The following is an 18,622-nucleotide window of genomic DNA, read 5'->3' as shown; positions in this document are numbered from 1 at the left end:
GTACGCACCAGATTTAAAAAAAGTTATTTATAAACGTTGTTTCCATCATTCCCACTTCAGAATTAATGTTAACATTTTAACTGAAATATCTCCTATGATGTATTTGACTGACTGTAATAGTAAAAAATGTTGATAAATCCAACGTATAGTTGTGAATGTTTTCATTAAATAACTATTGTACTGATACTCCATATTAAAAGCATTGATTTGCCAGTGAAATGAATTCTGTTATAACGTGTCAACGGTAGCAGTGACAATCGAACACTGCGGTTTTAATGTTTCACGTGTTCACAATTTTATTAATCCATCTTTATGGATTACTCCAGTTAATCCAGTAACTCCAGTTTTTTTACTGAGTTACTCCAGTTTTTTGTGTCTATCTTTGGTATAAACCAGTATCTGCAGTGCCAAGCCGGGCAAAATTATTCGGCGTTTAGGTTGCCCGGCGGCACTTTGGGTGGTCAGTGGCACCCGGGCAACCACTAATTTCGAGTCCTGGGAGAAGGACAGAGGGAGAGGGAGAGGGACAGACAGATAGGGAGCGGGACATACAGATAGGGAGCGGGACAGACAGGGAGAGAGTGACAGACGGGGAGAGGGAGACAGAGGAGGTGGGGAGGAAGGAAGGTCAGCGCTCCTCAGACAACACCAGCATCATTGCCCCACTGCCTTTCCTTTCCTGTCCACCGCCAACTGCCGCCGCCAAAGGGGGAGGCACATGGAATCTCCGCTGTCCCTGCTGCTGTGCGAGGCCCGTCATTCTTTCCGATTCTCCGTCACCCGGCACCTAGGATCTTTGACCCGCACTACAGCTGTTGCCGTCGTTGAAACGAAACGTCACGTTCCTTTTCTCCAGAGATGCTGCCTGACCCGTTGAGTTACTCCAGTTTTGTATGTCTATCTTTGGTATAAACCAGCATCTGCAGTGCCAAGCCGGGCAAAATGACTCGGCATTTAGGTTGCCTGGTGGCACTTTAGGTGGTCATTGGCACCTGGGCAACCGCTAATGTCGAGCCCTGATTGTGACATAGAAATATGTCATTTGGTCCATCAGATTCACACTGGCCCCAGCAGTCCAATTCCATTAGTTCCATTCTCCAATAATAATTTCTCTAAAATGCCCATTGACCCCTTATAGTCTTTCGTCACTTGCATATTCTAGAGGAATTTGCAGCAGCCAAGTAATGTACGTTGAGCTAATGTACAATGAATCTTTGGGACGGATGAGGAAACCCATGCACACACTGCAACTCGCACAGTCAAGGCAAAACTATGCAAACTCCACATCGACAACACCAGAGGTCAGGATCGAACCCAGATCCCTGATGTTTTGAATCTGCTGCAATAACTGCTGCGCTCCCACACCACGCAATAACATGATATTACAACATGGCATACAACACAACATTGTGTGTTCTTCAAAGATAGACACAAAGTGCTGGAGTAACTCAGTGGATCAGGCAGCATCTCTGACATCAACAGAGAAGCTGCCTAACACATTGAGTTTTTAAAAAATGTGATAGGATCAGAATTGGGCCGTTTGGCCCATCTTGTCTACTCTGCCATCAATCATGGCTGATCCATCTTTCCCTCTTAACCCTATTATCCTGCCTTCTCCCAATAACCCCTGACACGAGCACTTTGTGTCCATCTGCAGTTCCTCTCTACTCTATGCGTTCTTCATCAGTGACAACCTTTTAAACTTTGAAATAATCGGTTTATATTTAATCTATTGACTTTGATTGTTGCAATAACTCCAACTCATAATCACATGATCATATCTTTGTAATTGAAAAAGATTGAAACCAAAAACTAATAATTTCCACAGATTAACTGCAAAATGACCACGAACTCCGTAAAAAAGAAAGTAAAGCAACACCGAAAGGGAAAACCTAATTCATCCAGAGGAATTTGTGCAGAGTTCCAGGTACAGGTGCACAACCTTTTATCCGGTGTTCTGGAAACCGAAAAACTCCGTAAACCGGCCATTTTTTCCAGGATGTCGTCTGCACATCAAAGCTCGCGTTTGGCACCAAACTTGACCCGAAACGACCCACGGTCAACCCAGGTCTGTACTACTGTAGCGGCTGCCTCCTCCCCGGAGAGACACTTAAACATCTGTAAATCATTGCTTAAATGTTAGTCAGTTAGTTTGGAGGGCTTTTATATGAAGAGGGAGGGGTGAAGGGGTAAACTTTAATTCTTTGTCCCCTACCTGGTCGGAGAGGCGGGGAGCGGTCAATGCCTTACCGGGTCACCGTGCAGTAAGCTCCGCAGCGCTGTGGCCGCCGACTCCCAGCTTGGGCTGCGGGCGTCCGGCCGCGGGCGGCGCTGGTTGTAGCTCCGACCCCGGCAACTCTACCCCTGGCTGCGAGGCGCTCCAAATCCACCACCGCCCGCGGCCGGACGCCCGCAGCCCCAGCTCTGCGAATGTTGGGAGTCGGTGGCGTCGCAGTGCTGGGATACCAGCGGGGAGAGGGCAATGCCTTACCGGGTCGCCGTGCGGTAAGCTCCGGAGCGCTGTGGCCGCCGACTCCCAACATTCGCGGAGCTGGGGCTGCGGGCGTCCGGCTGCGGGCGGCGCTAGATTTGGAGCGCCTCGCAGCCAGGGATAGAGCTGCCGGGGTCGGAGCTCCAACCGGCGCCGCCCACGGCAGGACGGAGCCCCCAGCTCCGCGATGTTGGGAGTCGCCGACCAGGTAGGGGACTAAGAATTAAAGTTTCCCCCTTCGCCCCCCACCACCACCACATAAAATCCCTCCAAACTAACTGACTAACATTTATGCAATGATTTACAATGATTCCCCGGTCTCCGGGGAGGAGGCAGCCGCTCCAGACTTTTCAAGCCGCCTGCGCTACCTACCTAATCTACGCTAAAAATCTTTCATTCGGAAATCCGAAAATGTCCGAAATCCGACAAGTGTCTGGTCCCAAGGCATTCGGATAAAAGGTTGTGCACCTGTACTTTCATGTCCAATAATCACAAAGGACATAAATGTGGCACCTCTTCTCTCCTCCTCCTGCAGTTATTTATCTCCTATTCATCTCTGGCCTTTGTCCAATCTTGTGCCAATCAAACCACCCCCCCCCCCCCCCCTCATCTCCATCGCTTGTCTGAAGGTTGAAGAAGGGTCTCAACCCAAAACGTCATCCATTCCTTCTATCCTGTGTTGTTCCCTGTCCCACTGAGTTCCTCCAGCATTTTGTGTGTCTTTGGTTTAAACCAGCATCTGCAGTTCCTTCCTATATCACTTGCCTGACGTTGTCCTCTCTACCTGCTGTTACACCGCTACTACAATCCATCTGTAGAAGGGTCCCAACCCGAAACATGGCCCATTAATGCCGTCCAGTGATGCAGCCTGATCCGCTGAGTTACTCCAGCACTTTGCATCTTTCTTTTCCAGAGTAAAGTCATTTTGTCTCCTTTCACCTCCTCCTGCGTCCTGAACTTGGAAGGTGAAAGATGAAAAACTGGGAAACAAATGTGAGATGTGTGTTCATAAGGTCACACATGATAGGAGCAGAATTAGGCCATTCGGCCCATCAAGTCCAGTCTGCCATTCAACCATGGCTGATCTATCCCTCCTAACGCCATTCTCCTGCCTTCTCCCCATAACCCCTGATACCCGTGCTAATCAAGTATTCTGAACACTAACAAATGCTTTCAAATTGTAGCGTCAGGGTAACGCCCGGTTCAGAAGTGACCGCACCGACACTCGCAGTTGGGTGAACTCACGTGATATGTTTTACGTTAAGTGACCAGAAAGTCTATGGGGAAAAAAAGCCCTTTGGCCCAATGTGTCCATGCTAACCAAGTTGGCATTCTGGGTTAGTCTCATTTACCACCATTTGGCCCTTATACCTCAAAACCCTTCCTTTTCATGAATCTGTTCAAATGTCTTGAAAGTTGTTAATGTATCTGCCTCTTGCTTTCTCTGACAGCTCATTCGGTCTAGGGGGCGCCGTCCTGTATGTATGGCTGCTCAGCCTGCAGCTGTCCGTCTTTTCATCTCTTTTTTTTATTTTTAGTTAAAGTGTTTTTGTTCTGGAGTTCTAGTCTTTTTTATGTGCAGGGGAGGGGGGAAGGGGGAAACGGAACCGTCAACCCGTCCTTGCGGCCTACCAGCGGGCCTGGAGCGGCGTTTTCCAGAGGGGACCGCCCAGAACCTCGGCATCGACGGCGGCACAGCGCTGGAGCGCTATCACGGAGCAGGCGATGCCTTGCCCGGGTCGCCGCGTTGGAGCTCCGGTGAGCTGAAGACCGCCGAGTAAAACATCGCGGAGCTGCGGGTCTGCGGAGCGGCCAGCGGCGCTGAACTTTTCATCGGTAGTCTGGGATCTCGCGACGAGAACGTCAGTAGTGGAGCTCCATCCGGCGCGGCCTTGTTGGCTTCGGAAGCCGCGGTCTCGAGTAAGGAGGCGGCCGTTCCAGGTGTCCCATCCCGACGCCGGAGCACCATCACCATGACGAGAACGGCCTGGAACATCGGGCCTCCGTAGTGGCGACTGCAGAGGTCTCAATAGGCCTGACTATGGGTGGACATGGGGATGGGACTGGACTTAGTGACTACCCTCATAATGGAAACCATTGTGGGGGGGGATGTTTTTTATTCTATAGTTCTTTATTATTGTCATGTTTGTATTTTGTTTTATGTGCTGCATTGACAACAAGAATTTCACTACACCTAGGTGTATGTGACTAATAAAGAAACCTTTGAACCTTTGATTCCTAATACAGGCTACCAACCAAGTGAAAATGTTGCCCCTGAGGTCACTGCCTCCTAAATCTCTTCCCTCCCTTCTTATGCTTATGCCCTCTAATTTTAGAATCCTCTACAGTTTCAAGACATTCAATAAGGTCACCCTTCGGCACCTTATGTTCCAAAACAATGTCCAGTCTATCAAGCCTCTCACTATAACGGGGGTAATTTCATGGTAAATTCTTTCTGCACCCATTTCAACTTAACAACATCCTTACTACAGTCGAGTGACCAGAACTGGGCACCGACCATCACACAAACCAACGTCCCTTTCATTGATTCCATTTACACCTCATGCTGCCTTGGCAAGGCCAGCAGCATAATCAAGGAACGATTCGCACTCAGGCAAAATGTATAGAAGTGTGAAAACGTACATCTCAGATTCAGGAACAGTTTCTTCCCAGCTATTGTCAGGCAACTGAATCATCCTACCACAACTAATGAGCAGTCCTGAACTACCATCTACCTCATTGATGACCCTCGGACTATCTTTGATCAGACTTTACTGTTTTACCTTGCACTAAACGCAATTCCCTTATTATGTATCTGTCCACAATAAATGGCTCGATTGTGATCTTGTATCGTCTTTGGTTAGCACGCAACAAAAGCTTTTCACTATACTTCAGTACATGTGACAATAAACTGAACTGTACCACCCTGTCCACTTGATCCGCCACTTATAGATATTTGAAATTTAACTGGATGAATCAATTAATGTCAATCAATCAATGCAGTGAGACGCCTGGATTGAATCTACGGCATGAAATCACAGAAGCTTTAAAATCTTCACATAGTCACTGACGTGACTCCAAAGTAAAATAGTAAGATTAAACGAGAACTTACCAGTTTGAAGTTTGATCTTTATTTTACGTTGAGTTACGTTGAGGGACTACGTGCCCTCCGTTCCCACCCTCATAAAGATCAACTAAGTTATGTTTGTCTCACGTAGCTTACTATTATGCTTCGGTAATTATCATCTGTGATTTCACACCGCTGCTTTGAAAATTGACGAGTGTGCGCCTGGACAGGGTCTTCTTCACGCAGTCCCTCAACGCAACTCCTCATAAAATAAAGATCAAACTTCAAACTGGTAAGTTCTCGTTTAATCTTCCTATTATCTTCTACAACACTCTCCAGGGTTCTGCTATTCAATGTGCAAGCCCTGCCCTTGTTTGACTTTCTAAAGTGCAATGCCTCGCTGTTGCCAGTGTTAAATTAAATCTGCCATTCCTTGATCTACCATCGCAACTGATCTTCATCCTGTTGTAAACGTAGACATCCTTCCTCACTGTCTGATAATCCTCCAATGTTGGTGTCATCTGCAAATCACCTAGCAATGTTAACTACATTGTCATCCAAATTGGTAATGGGGATAACAGACCAGGGTGGGCTCAGCGCGGATCCCAATGACATTCCACTGATCACAGGCTTCCAATCAATAAAACAATCCTCCACAAATGCGCTATGACTCCTTCTTCCAAATCCATTTTGAAACCAATTGGCGAGTTCACCTTGGATTCCATGTGATCTAACCAGCCAGATTAGCCTACCATGCAGGGCCTTAATATGGTCTATATCAGGGGTTGGCAACCTTGTTCTGCATATGGGTCAGGACTCATGTCTGTGAGCGGATGACAGGGCACATCTATCACATGTATACATGGATCCTGTCCCGGATGCGGGCTGCGGATGCCACCACTAGTTACGGGCACTGGCCACTAGTTACGGGCACTTACGAACAGCGCACCTACCAACCATTGCCTTGGCTCTGTCCTGAAGGCGGTGGCTCAAATATCATACTCACTCGCCCCCGGCCTATTGACAACCCCGATCCCGACAGTGAAGCCCAGACACAGAAGGTGCGCGGCTGTGCTGGCGGCTTTGCTCAGGATGCGGTACAGCCAGAACTCGGTGCTTGGCTCCAACATTGCAGCCGCCAGCGCAGGCCCCCTTGCATCCTTGTGTCACTGCGCCTCCGGAGGAGGGCGTCTTTTTCAGCACGCATCTGTGCCCAGGATGAGGTTTTCCATACTAGGTCATCGGAGATGTCCTCATTCTTTAGGGAACGGGGGTTCCCCCCCTTCCATTTTAGATGAGGCTCTCAGCATCTCCTCGATATCCCACAGCTCCACTCTTGCTCCCCCTCTCCCCATTCATAACAAGGGCAGAGTCCCCCTTGTCCTCACGTTCCACCCCATCAGCATCGCATGCATCTTCAGAAAATCCTCTGACATTTTCGCCACAAAATCCAATGGGATCCCTCTCCTGGCCCCATCTCCCCATCTCCACCCCTTTCTGCTTTCCGTAGAGCCAGTTCACTCCACAACTCCCTGGTCAACTCGTCCCTTCACACCCATACCACCCCCTCCCCAGGTACTTTCCCCTGCAACCACAGGAGATGCAACACCTGGCCCTTTACCTCCCCGCTCGATTCCATCCAAGGACCCCAACAGTCTTTTCAGGTGAGGCAGAGGTTCACTTGCACCTCCTCTAACCTCATCTACTGTATCCACTGTTGCAGGTGTCAACTCCTGTACATCGGGGAGACCAAACATAGGCTCGGTGATTGTTTCGCTAAACACCTCCGCTCAGTCCGCCTTAACCTACCTGATCTCCTGGTTCCTCAGCACTTTAACTCCCCCTCCCATTCCTAATCTGACTCTTCTGTCCTGGGCCTCCTCCATTGTCAGAGTGAGGCCCAGCGCAAATTGGAGGAACAGCACCTCATATTTTGCTTGGGTAGCTCACACACCAGCCGTATGAACCTTGACTTGTCTATCTTCAAATAGTCCTTGCTTTCCCTCCCAGTTCTCCTACCAGTCTTACTGTCTCCGACTACATTCTATCTCTGTCCCGCCCACTCCTCTGTCATCAGGGTCAAGGAAAGAGCGTTCACGTCACGGCCCTGTTTTCACCAACCTTTCCACCACCACGAGAAGCGCAAGACAGACACCGTTGTATGCAGATGCCGAGGTGGACTTCTTATCGAGTCCACACACAAGAATAGGCTGAACAACTTGTGTGTGGACTCGATAAGAATAAATGTGACAAAGGATCTCAACCCACAACGTCACCCATTCCTTCTCTCCAGAGATGCTGCCTGTACTGCTGACTTACTCCAGGGTTTTGTGTCTGTCTTCGAAAGTCTGCAGCTAGTTAGGGATGGGCATTAAATGCTGGTCTTGCCATAGATGTCTTCATCATTAAAAATGGGGGAATGAAATGTGGACTAGACTTGCTTGATGGTCGGTCAACATCAGCGACTGGATGTAAAGCTATGAAGTTGCTTTTTTTAAATCTTAGGAGAGAGAGAAAATTGCATATTTGGCACAGGCAAATCATCTTCGCATGGAGGAATTTTTACCAGCAAAAGTAGCCAATGGTCCTCGTGACATTCCGGTCTATAATGGAGACTGTACTAGCCCCACAAAGACTGGCTTGCAGAAGGACACCGAGGTACAGTGAAAATCTTTTTGTTGCATGCTAACCAGTCAGCACAAAGACAATGCATAATTGCAATCGAGTCATTCACAGCATATAGATACATGATTGGGCGTTTAGTGCAAGGTAAAGCCAGCCAAGTCCGATCAAGGATTGTCCAAGGTTCACCAATGACTTAGATGGTAGATTTGCTCAGTTCTGGAAGAAAGGACAGGCAGGTGGGCAGAGGAGGGGGGGGGGGGGGGGGGTAGCTCTGCTGGTGAGGGATGTAATTCAGTCCCTTGCGAAGGAAGACATAGGGACTGACAAGGTAGAGTCACTGTGGATTTGAGGAATTGTAAAGGCAAGAAGACACTAATTGGTGTTATGTATAGACCCCCAAATAGTAGCCCGGATGTAGGGTGTAAGTTGCAGCAGGAGTTAAAACTGGCATGTTACAAAGGTAATGCCACTGTGGTGATGGGAGATCTCAATATGCAGGTAGACTGGGAAAATCAGGTTGGTTCAGGACCCCAAGAAAGAGAGTTTGTAGAATGCCTTAGAGATGGATTCTTAGAGCAGCTTGTAATGGAGCTGACCAGAGAAAGGGCAATTCTGGATTTAGTGTTGTCCAATGAACCTGATATGATAAGAGAACTCGAGGTAAAGGAACCACTTGGAGGTAGTGATCATAATATGACTAGTTTTAATCTGCAATTTGAGAAGGAGAACGTTAAATCGGAAGTGTCAGTGATGCAGTTGAACAATGGGGACTATGAAGGCATGAGAGGGGAGCTGCCCAAGGTAGACTGGAATGGGATCCTAGCAGGAATGATGGTGGAACAGCAATGGCAGGAATTTCTGTGCATAAACCAGAAGACACAGGACCATTTAATTCCAAAAAGGAAGAAAGATTCTAAAGGGAGTAGGAGGCAACAGTGGCTGACAAGAGAAGTTAGGCATAGAATAAAATTAAAAGAAAAGATGTATAACACAGCAAAGAAGGAAGGAAACAAAATGGGCAATACGGGCTGAAAAGATGAAGTATGAAGGGAAGCTGGCCAGGAATATAAAGAAGGACAGTAAAAGCTTCTTTAGATATGTTAAGGGAAAGGGAGTTACAAAGTCAAATATGGGTCCCTTGATGGCAGACACGGGTGAAATTATTATGGGCAAAAAGGAAATGGCAGAAGAGTTGAATAGGTACTTTGGATCTGTCTTCATGAAGGAAGACACAAACAACCTCCCAGATGTACAGGAGGACAGAGGATCTAAGGGGGTAGAGGAACTGAAATACATTTTCATTAGATGAGAAATAGTATTGGGAAGGCTAATCGGACTGAAGGACGATAAATCTCCTGGACTTTAGAACTTTAGGACTAGAGGTGGCTCTAGAAAGGTGGACGCATTGGAGATCATTTTCCAGTGTTCAATAGATTCAGGATCAGTTCCTGTGGATTGGAGGATAGCTAATGTTATCCCACTTTTTAAGAAAGGAGCGAGAGAGAAAACGGAATTACAGACCATTTAGCCTGACTTCGGTGGTGGGAAAGATGCTGGAGTCAATGATTAAAGAGGTAATAATGGGGCATTTGGATAGCAATAAAAGGATTAGTCCAAGTCAACATGGATTTATGAAAGGGAAATCATGCTCGACTCATCTGGAATTTTTTGAGGATGTGACAAGTAAAATGGATGAAGGGGTGCCAGTGGATGTATCGTATCTAGACTTTCAGAAAGCCTTTGATAAGGTCCCGCGCGGGAGCCTGGTGACAAAAATTAGAGCACATAGTATTGGGGGTAGGGTGTTGAAATGGATAGAAAATTGGTTGGCAGACCAGAAGAAAAGAATAGGAGTGAATGGGTCTTTTTCAGAATGGCAGGCAGTGGCGAATGCAGTGCCGCAAGGCTCGGTGTTGGGGCCACAACTTTTTTTACCATATATATTAATGATTTGGAAGAGGGAATTTGGAGCAACACTAGCAAGTTTGCGGATGACATAAAGCTGGGTGGCAGTGTGAACTGTGAAGAGGATGTTAGGAGGTTGCAGGGTGACCTGGACAGGTTGAGTGAGTGGGCAGATGCGTGGCAGATGCAGTATAATATAGATAAATGTGAGGTTATCCACTTTGGTGGCAAAAACAAGGGGACAGACTATTATCTCAAATGGGGTTAGGTTAGGTAAGGGGGAGGTGCAGCGAGACCTGGGCATCCTTGTACACCGGTCACTGAAAGTTGGCTTACAGGTACAGCAGGCAGTGAAGAAAGCTAATGGAATTTTGGCCTTCATGTTCTATGTTTCTATGTCCTATCTCTCTCTCTCTCCAGGCAATGGATACCCCATTGTCCATTCAATATGAGCGGGAGGTACGACCATGCATTGATCTCATTGATTCTCTGAGAGGATTTGGTGTGGATAAGGATCTCGGACTTCCAGCAATTGCAGTGATTGGTGACCAGAGCTCTGGGAAGAGCTCAGTGTTGGAGGCGCTCTCAGGAGTGGCCTTTCCCAGAGGGAGTGGTAAGAGACTGTTGGAGTCAATAATAAATTGTTTAAGAATTTATATCCCTTTGTGTTCAAAGGTAACACTGCAAAGGCACACAGAAAGTCTACCTCATCAAAACAGGCTTGGGCACCACAAGGTGGGAATGGTTATAAGCCATCTTAATTAAATTAGACACTAACAGTTTAGCTTACGGATACAGCATGGAAACAGGCCCTTTGGCCCACTAAGTCCGGACCGACCAACGATCCCCGCATGTTAACACTATCCTACACACACTCGGGGGAAGTTTACGTTTATACCAAGTCAAGAAAAATGCAAACCTGTATATCTTTGGAAACCAAAGATCTCTGAGAAAACCCACACAGGTCATGGGAGAACATGTAAACTCCGTCTGGAGAAGCACTCCGTCTACACATACGGCCTGTCCTGCAGTTACTCCAACATATTTTGTCTATCTGCGGTGTAAACCAGCATCTGCACCTTCCTACACAGTGAAATTCTTAACTTGCTGCAGCTTAAGAGGTCCATTATTTCAGTAGCACACAAATAATTATACAATAAATGATAATACAATTGTACAAGTACCATTATTTTCTATCATTGGATTAACTTATTGTTCTGTTAAGATGGTCTTTTAACGCAGATAGTATGAGGAAAAACATTTTCACCCAGAGAGTTGTGAACCTGTGGAATTCTCTGCCACAGAAGGCAGTGGAGTCCAATTCACTGGCCTATTCTTGCATCTATTTTCTATGTTTCTATGAATAGATTAAAATCTGATTATTATTATTGGTTGAACTGGTTTGTTCTGACAATATCTCTCAAAATATTCTCTTCTAAACTGACATATCTGGTAACATTTTTATTGCGACAGGAATTGTAACAAGATGCCCACTTGAATTGAAGTTAAAAAATGTCAAAAAAGCAAATGTTTGGAAGGGGAAAATCAGCTACAAGGATAAAAATATAACACTCAGTAGTGCAGCTGAGGTGGAACAAGCAATTCTCAAAGGTATGTTCCAAAGTATTGCTGTGTAAGACAGGTTGTGGATTGATGATGAATGATGAATTGGGATTTAAATATAACGCTGCAAAGATTAGTTTTGAAAGATTGCTAACAATTTCTTGCACTAAATGTAATCGCAACCAACTACTAACCATACATCAAAGTTGCTTTTTGTTTTAATACACATTTTCCTAAATGAAGAAAATTTAAACCTTTAACCATTTGAAAATTCATAATTGTGCCATATTGTGATTTTGATCCTAAACTCGGCAAATAAGTTTAATTCAAATAAAACATCTAACCAAACACAATTAGGCTTATCACTAGAAGTGTACTAAAACATTTTATTTTGTAAGACAGTCCTGCAGCATATCACTGGTGCTCCCTGCTTGTTGAAGTCACATTGTGAGCAATTTTGGTCACCATATCTGAGCAAGTATATGCTGGCCTTGGAGACAGTCCAGATGAGGTTTACAAGAATGATCCCTGGAATGAGTGGATTAACTTCTTATGATGAACGTTTGATGGCCTTGTGGCCGTACTCGCAGGAGTTTAGAAGGATTAACTTATTGTTCCCTAGTTCAGGGACACCTCACTGAAACATACCAATTACTGAGGCTTGGGTAGAGTGGATTTGGAGAGGATGTTTCCACTAGTGGGAGTCTAGGACTAGATGGAAGAGCCTCAGAATTAAAGGACGTTCCTTGAGGAAGGAGATGAGGAGGAATTTATTTAGTCAGAGGTTGGTGAATCTGGAATTCTTTGCCACAGAAGGCTGTGGAGGCCAAGTCAATGGATGTTTGTAAATCAGAGATAGATCAGATTCTTGAATAGAGCGGGTGTCAGGTTATGGGGAGAAGGCAGGAGAATGAGGTTCAGAGGGAGAGATAGATCAGCCATGATTGAATGGCAGAGTAGACTTGATGGGCCGAATGGCCTAATTCTGCTCCTATCAGTTATAATCTTATCCGGTCGGGCTGTTTACATCGGTAAACCCTTAGCGAATTCATCCACACCAAAGAACTGGAACACAGTATCCCAGTAGAAGCCTGCTCCAGGGACCCTGGAACAAATGAGTCTTCTGCTTGACCCTGCTGTCAACTTGAAGACGACAGAACATCTGACTTCATATGTTTTCACTTCTTTCCCGTTTCCAGCCCAGGACAGTATTGCAGGGACGGGAGTGGGAATCAGCCATGAACTAATCAGCCTCGAAGTTGAATCGTCAAATGTCCCTGACCTGACTCTGATAGACCTGCCGGGTATCGCCCGAGTCGCCGTTGGTAACCAGCCCCAAGATATCGGAGACCAGGTAAGGGGATCGTATTTTTATATAATGGCTTGAATTCACAATTGCTTGGGAAAACATCCCTGGAAGAGTTACCCCATTGTTGTTTGTGGAATCTTCTATCCAAAATATATGCTAAACGTCCTGTGCGACAAGTCTAATCTCTAAGTCTAAGAGGTGCCAGAGTGTCTGGAGCTTAGATACAATTTGCAAGCAAAGAATGGGAAGCTCTGCAAACCCTGTCAATCTGGTGCAAAGTGCATAGAATGGATTGGATAGCTGTAAATCAGATATACACCTTGTGTATGTAAATAATGTTACAAAGTATGACTTTGCCAAGTGTTGATTGGATGAGGTGTTGAGCCTTGTCTGGGTTTTCTTTAAATCAGGGTAAATATTTTCACGTTGACTTCCTCTCGAAGTCCATTGTGAATACAATGTATTGGGTTAGGGAAATGCCTATTAAGTATGGGGTTAATCAATATCTGTAATTGGGTTATTGAGAGACCACCCCCATGTTATTCGGCCCCTCGAGGTCCCGGGACTTATAAAAGTCCGCGACCATGAGGCTCAGCATCGATCTTCTGGAAGAGCACTCGGGACTGCGTGAACTTCTGTGGTGCCTCTGTCTGAGCGAGGCCTAGAGGGCTTGAACAGGCAGACGCGAGGATTGAACCCGCAGTGGGATAGGTGCAGTGTGTGATCTGTGACGCGCTTTTGGTAAAATAAAATGTAGTTGTTTCAAGTGCTCGATTCAATGTTTTTATTGAAACTAGACTGGGGGGGAAGCTTAGAAACGAGCAATTATCATGGGAAGAAACCAAATATCTCGGAGAAAACCCACATGGTCATGGGGAGAACGTACAAACTCCATACAAACAGCACCCGTAGTCTGGATCGAACCCGGGTCTCCGGCACTGCAAGAGCTGCACCTCTATCGCTGTGCCACCGTGGCCGCACTATACATCTGATTATACATCCGTATAAATACATCAAGCAGCATTAAAGCTGCCACTGCATTGAGTTTGGCAAAAGTTAAATGTAATGCTCTGTAAAAGCAAAATGACAATTGTTTTGTTGTCCATTGCACTTGTGCCTGAAGTACTTGTGCCTTTACAATGTGTAGATGTCAACCTCTTCATGGTTCTATAACTGTGTGGTCTGCTTTATTCCAGATTAAGAGACTCATTAAAACGTTTATTAAGAAACAAGAGACAGTTAACCTTGTTGTCGTGCCTTGTAACGTTGACATAGCAACCACAGAAGCACTGAAAATGGCCCAGGAAGTGGACCCTGATGGAGAAAGAACTTTGGGTAATTGCATACCCTTCCTCACTCCACTCCCCCTTCACCCGGGTACCCAACACAGGCACAATGGCCTGGAGTAGGTTTTGTATTTTGAGTAGGCCTCAGCGGCATCTCCCGTGCACTATCCCTAAAGTGCCATGGAATGTCACTTATAAGGTCATAAGTGATACATAGAAAATAGGTGCAGGATTAGGCCATTTGGCCCTTCAAGCCAGCTCCGCCATTCAATATGATCATGGCTGATCATCCAAAATCAGTACCCCATTCCCGCTTTCTCCCCATACCCCTTGATGCTGTTCTGATAGGAGCAGCATTATGCCATTCGGCCCATCAAGTCTACTCTGCCATTCAATCGTGGCTGATCTATCTCTCCCTCCTAACCCCATTTTTCTGCCTTCTCCCCATAATCCTTAACACCCGTACTAATCAAGAATCTATCTCTGCTTTAAAAAAATCCCTTGCATTTGCTATAAGCCGTTGGATAATTCAAGGATTAAATAAAATAAAGGCTTCTACTTCTTTCTCTTGTGTATTCATCTAACTTCTCCTTCAACTTGTATGTCAACCACAAACCACCTTGTGATAGTTGCTTCAAACTTTTTCTCTCAATTCCTGCTCTCCCTAAAGTCAATCTTTGGACCCTGTTGTAGGAGGGAATTTTGTGTTGTTCCCGTACCCTGAATCTGGCTTTACTTGGGGCCCAGCTGAGAAATATGAGGTGCTGTTCCTCCAATTTGTGCTGGTTAGTCTTTTCAAGTGAGGCAGAGGTTTACTTCCACCACCTCCAACCTCATCTACTGTATCTGCTGTTCCAGGTGTGGACTCCTATATATCGGTGAGACCGAGCACAAGCTTGGCATTTGTTTCCTGAACACATCCGCTCAGTCTGCCTAAACCTACCTGATCTCCCGGTTGCTAACACTTTTACTCCCCCCCCCCCCCCCCCTCCTCCCATTCCCAATCCGACCTTTCTGTTCTGGGCCTCCTCCATTGTCAGACTGAGGCCCAGCACAAATTGGAGGATCAAACCCTCATATTTCACTTGGGCAGCTTTCACCCCAGCAGTATGAATTTTGACTTCACTAACTTTAAGTCACCCTTCCTTTCCCTCTCTCTCCTTCTCTCCCCCTTCCCAGTTCTCTGACCAGTCTGACGGTCCCTCTGAATACTTTGTGTCTCTATTTGTTTTGTTGTCACCTTCACGTAGGTAACAACGATCTTTCAACATTTCCCTTGATCTGCATCTCTTTTGATCTTTTACACTTCCTTATCTCTGTAACTCCCTCTCCCCTGACTCTGAAGAAGGGTCTCGAGCCGAAACATCATTCCTTCTCTCCACAGATGCTGCCTGTCCCGCTGAGTTACTCAAGTATTTGTGTCTATCTTCGGTGTGAATCTGCAGTTCTCCTACCCAACCCTATTTCCTGAGCAGTTTTATTGCCCTCAATGTAGCGTACAACCCCCCCAATGTTTATTTTTGATTGCATCCGCTGCTCTAGATGTCAGCTGCTCTACATCGGTGAGATCAAGCGTAGGCTTAGCGATGGCTTCGCCCACCACCTCCGCTCAAATTGCAATAACCAACCTGATCTCCCGGTAGCTCAGAACTTCAACTCCCCCTCCCATTCCGAATCCCACCTTTCTGTTCTGGACCTCCTCCATGGCCAGAGTGAGGACCACTGTGAATTGGAGGAGCAGCACCTCATATTTCGCTTGGGAAGTTTGCACCCCTGTGGTATGAACATTGACTTCTCTTATATCAGGTAGTCCCTACTTTCTCCTCCCCTTCTCAGCTCTCCCTCAGCCCACCGTCTCCACCTCTTCCTTTCTTCTTCCCACCGCCCCCCACCCTCACATCAGTCTGAAATGTTGACCCGAAATGTTGCCTATTTCCTTCGCTCCATAGATGCTGCCTCACCTGCAGAGTTATTCCAACATTTTTGTCTACCAATGTGTTACTCCAGCACTTTGTGCCTATGTCTGGTAAAAACCAGCATCTGCAGTTCCTTTCCACGCATGGAACAAGCTGTACTGTTTAACACAGACCTTGAGAGTACAATGAGACAGGCCTCGCCTGGAAGGAACAACATTAAAGAAGATGGTTCCCTATTTCTCCCAGTGTTCATCCCCAGCATCTACCATCATTGACCCCCACTATGTTGTCCTTGGCTCTTTTAATTTAGTTTAGAGGTACAGCATGGAAATAGGCCCTGCACTGAGTCCGTACTGACCAGCGATCCCTGCGCAATGACACTATCCTACACACACTAGGGACAATTTACATTTATAGTAAGCCAATTAGCCTACAAACCTGTGTGTCTTTGGGGTGTGGGGAGAAACCGAAGGTCTCTGAGAAAATCCACGCGGTCACGGGGAGAACATTAAAAACTTCATACCAATAGCATCCGTAGTCACTATCAAACCCAGATTTCTGGTGCTGTAAGGCAGCAACTGTGCCACCATGCCACCCTGCTTATGTTGTACTGAACTGTATACAAAAAATAAATTTCACTGTATCTCAGTACATGTGGCAAATATAGTTCCATACCATCGTCCTTATAATTTTCAAAATTTCTGGCACCACCACTACCAATCATTGGCAGCAAATTAATTCCATCATCTTTCCCTTTTTACTTTTAAATTTGAAGGTATTTTGACCAAACCTGACCTGGTGGACAAAGGAACAGAGAAGAACGTAGTTGACATTGTGAAGAACCTGACAGTAGAGCTGGCGAAGGGGTACATGATCGTTAAGTGTCGTGGCCAGCACGACATCAATGAAAATATATCACTGGTGGATGCAATCAGCAAGGAAAGGGAATTTTTTCAAGATCACGAACAATTTGGGTAAATTATGAAAACTTATTTTCCATTAAATGAAGTGTAGATGGCAGATTGTGAAGATGGTAGACACCTAACATGCTTAGCACTTCCCAGTTACATGTGCAAACAACCTTCATATCAACCTGCACCAAATAGTCACCTTGCAGTCTCAGGACAACATGCGCCATTGAGTCAAATTTCACACCCAAGTTTGGTTTAGTTAAGGGATACAGCGAGGAAAAAGGCCCTTCGGCCCACCGTGTCAGCACTGACCGCTGATACCATGTTACCACTGTCCTACACACACTAGGGACAATTTACATTTATACCAAGCCAATTAGCCTACAAACCTGTACGTCTTTGGAGTGTGGGAGGAAACCCATGCTAGTCACGGGGAGAACGTACAAACTCGGTACAGAAAAGCGCCTGTAGTCGTGGTCGAACTTGGGTCTCATAAGGTCAGAAGTGATAGGAGTAGAATTGGGCCATTCGGCCCATCAAGTCTACTCCGCCATTCAATCATGGCTGATCTATCTCTTTCTCCTAACCCGATTCTACTGCTGTTTCCCCATAATCCCTGACGCCCAGCGGGTCTCTGGCGCTGCAAGGCAGCAACTCTATCGCAGCGCCACAGTGCCGCCCTTGGAAGTTCGCTTTGCATCAACTTTGCATCGCGTTGTTTTCCATGTAAAATTGTTTGATTATTATTTTGCCAATATCACGCAATGTTTCAACCTTGACCAAGGTATTCTCTTTTTTCACAATTTTAATAACTAGGCCACTTTTGGAGGACGGAAAGGCAGGCATCCCAAATTTGGCCGTTCGGCTTACAAAGGAACTGGTCCACCACATTAATGTAAGTTTTACTTTATAAAAACAACCTCCATTTTCATTGACATCAGGGTTGTGCTGATCAGCTGCATTTTAAAGTAATTCAGCAATGTTCGTCTTGAGGCCTGTCAGTAACTTTGGGATATATACAAATATAAGGCGTAGCTATGGGAGCGCCCATGGGCACGTCGAACAATCCTTGTTCGAGACGTACCGTGTCCCTATCACCAAACTCTACCTCCGCTACATTGACAACTGCATTGGTGTTACCTCCTGCACCCACACACAACTTACTGACTTCATCCATTTCACCACTAACTTCCATCCAGCACTCAAATACACCTAGACCATTTCCGACATTTCCCTACCATTTCTTGACCTCACTATCCATCGCAGGTTTTTGTCTACCTTGGTTATATATAAAATTGGTTTTATTTAACTCCATCGCTCTTGGGAAATTCTCCGGGATAAACTGCAGACATATTTTTGGTGTTGTGACCTGGAAACCTGAAATCCCAAGCTCAGGTGCTGTCTGAATGGAGTTTACATCTTCTCCCTGTGACCTCGTGGGTTTCCTCCGGCTGCTCCAGTTTCCTCCCACATCCCAAAGATGGGCACGTATGGGTTAATCTGTCTCTGGAAATTGCCCCCAGTGTGTGGGGAGTGGATGAGAAAGTGA

General features: G+C 46.1%; 1 protein-coding gene across 1 annotated transcript in view; it reads left to right on the top strand.

Moving 5' to 3' along the window:
• LOC129702986 (interferon-induced GTP-binding protein Mx3-like) overlaps positions 1 to 18,622 on the top strand; it is a 35,729-nt gene that overhangs the window by 2,878 nt on the left and 14,229 nt on the right. The window contains exons 2-9 of the mRNA XM_055645117.1: positions 1,829 to 1,927; positions 8,064 to 8,216; positions 10,509 to 10,701; positions 11,562 to 11,699; positions 12,851 to 13,005; positions 14,157 to 14,295; positions 16,938 to 17,136; positions 17,890 to 17,968. Of these exons, the coding sequence (XP_055501092.1) occupies positions 1,841 to 1,927; positions 8,064 to 8,216; positions 10,509 to 10,701; positions 11,562 to 11,699; positions 12,851 to 13,005; positions 14,157 to 14,295; positions 16,938 to 17,136; positions 17,890 to 17,968 (1,143 nt within the window). The 5' untranslated portion in view covers positions 1,829 to 1,840. The remainder of the gene's footprint in view (positions 1 to 1,828; positions 1,928 to 8,063; positions 8,217 to 10,508; positions 10,702 to 11,561; positions 11,700 to 12,850; positions 13,006 to 14,156; positions 14,296 to 16,937; positions 17,137 to 17,889; positions 17,969 to 18,622) is intronic.

This window comes from Leucoraja erinacea, chromosome 13 (genome assembly GCF_028641065.1).
Source record: "Leucoraja erinacea ecotype New England chromosome 13, Leri_hhj_1, whole genome shotgun sequence".
NCBI lineage: Eukaryota > Metazoa > Chordata > Chondrichthyes > Rajiformes > Rajidae > Leucoraja > Leucoraja erinaceus.
Note: the sequence above shows the minus strand (reverse complement) of the source record. Positions and strands in the feature narration are given on the sequence as shown.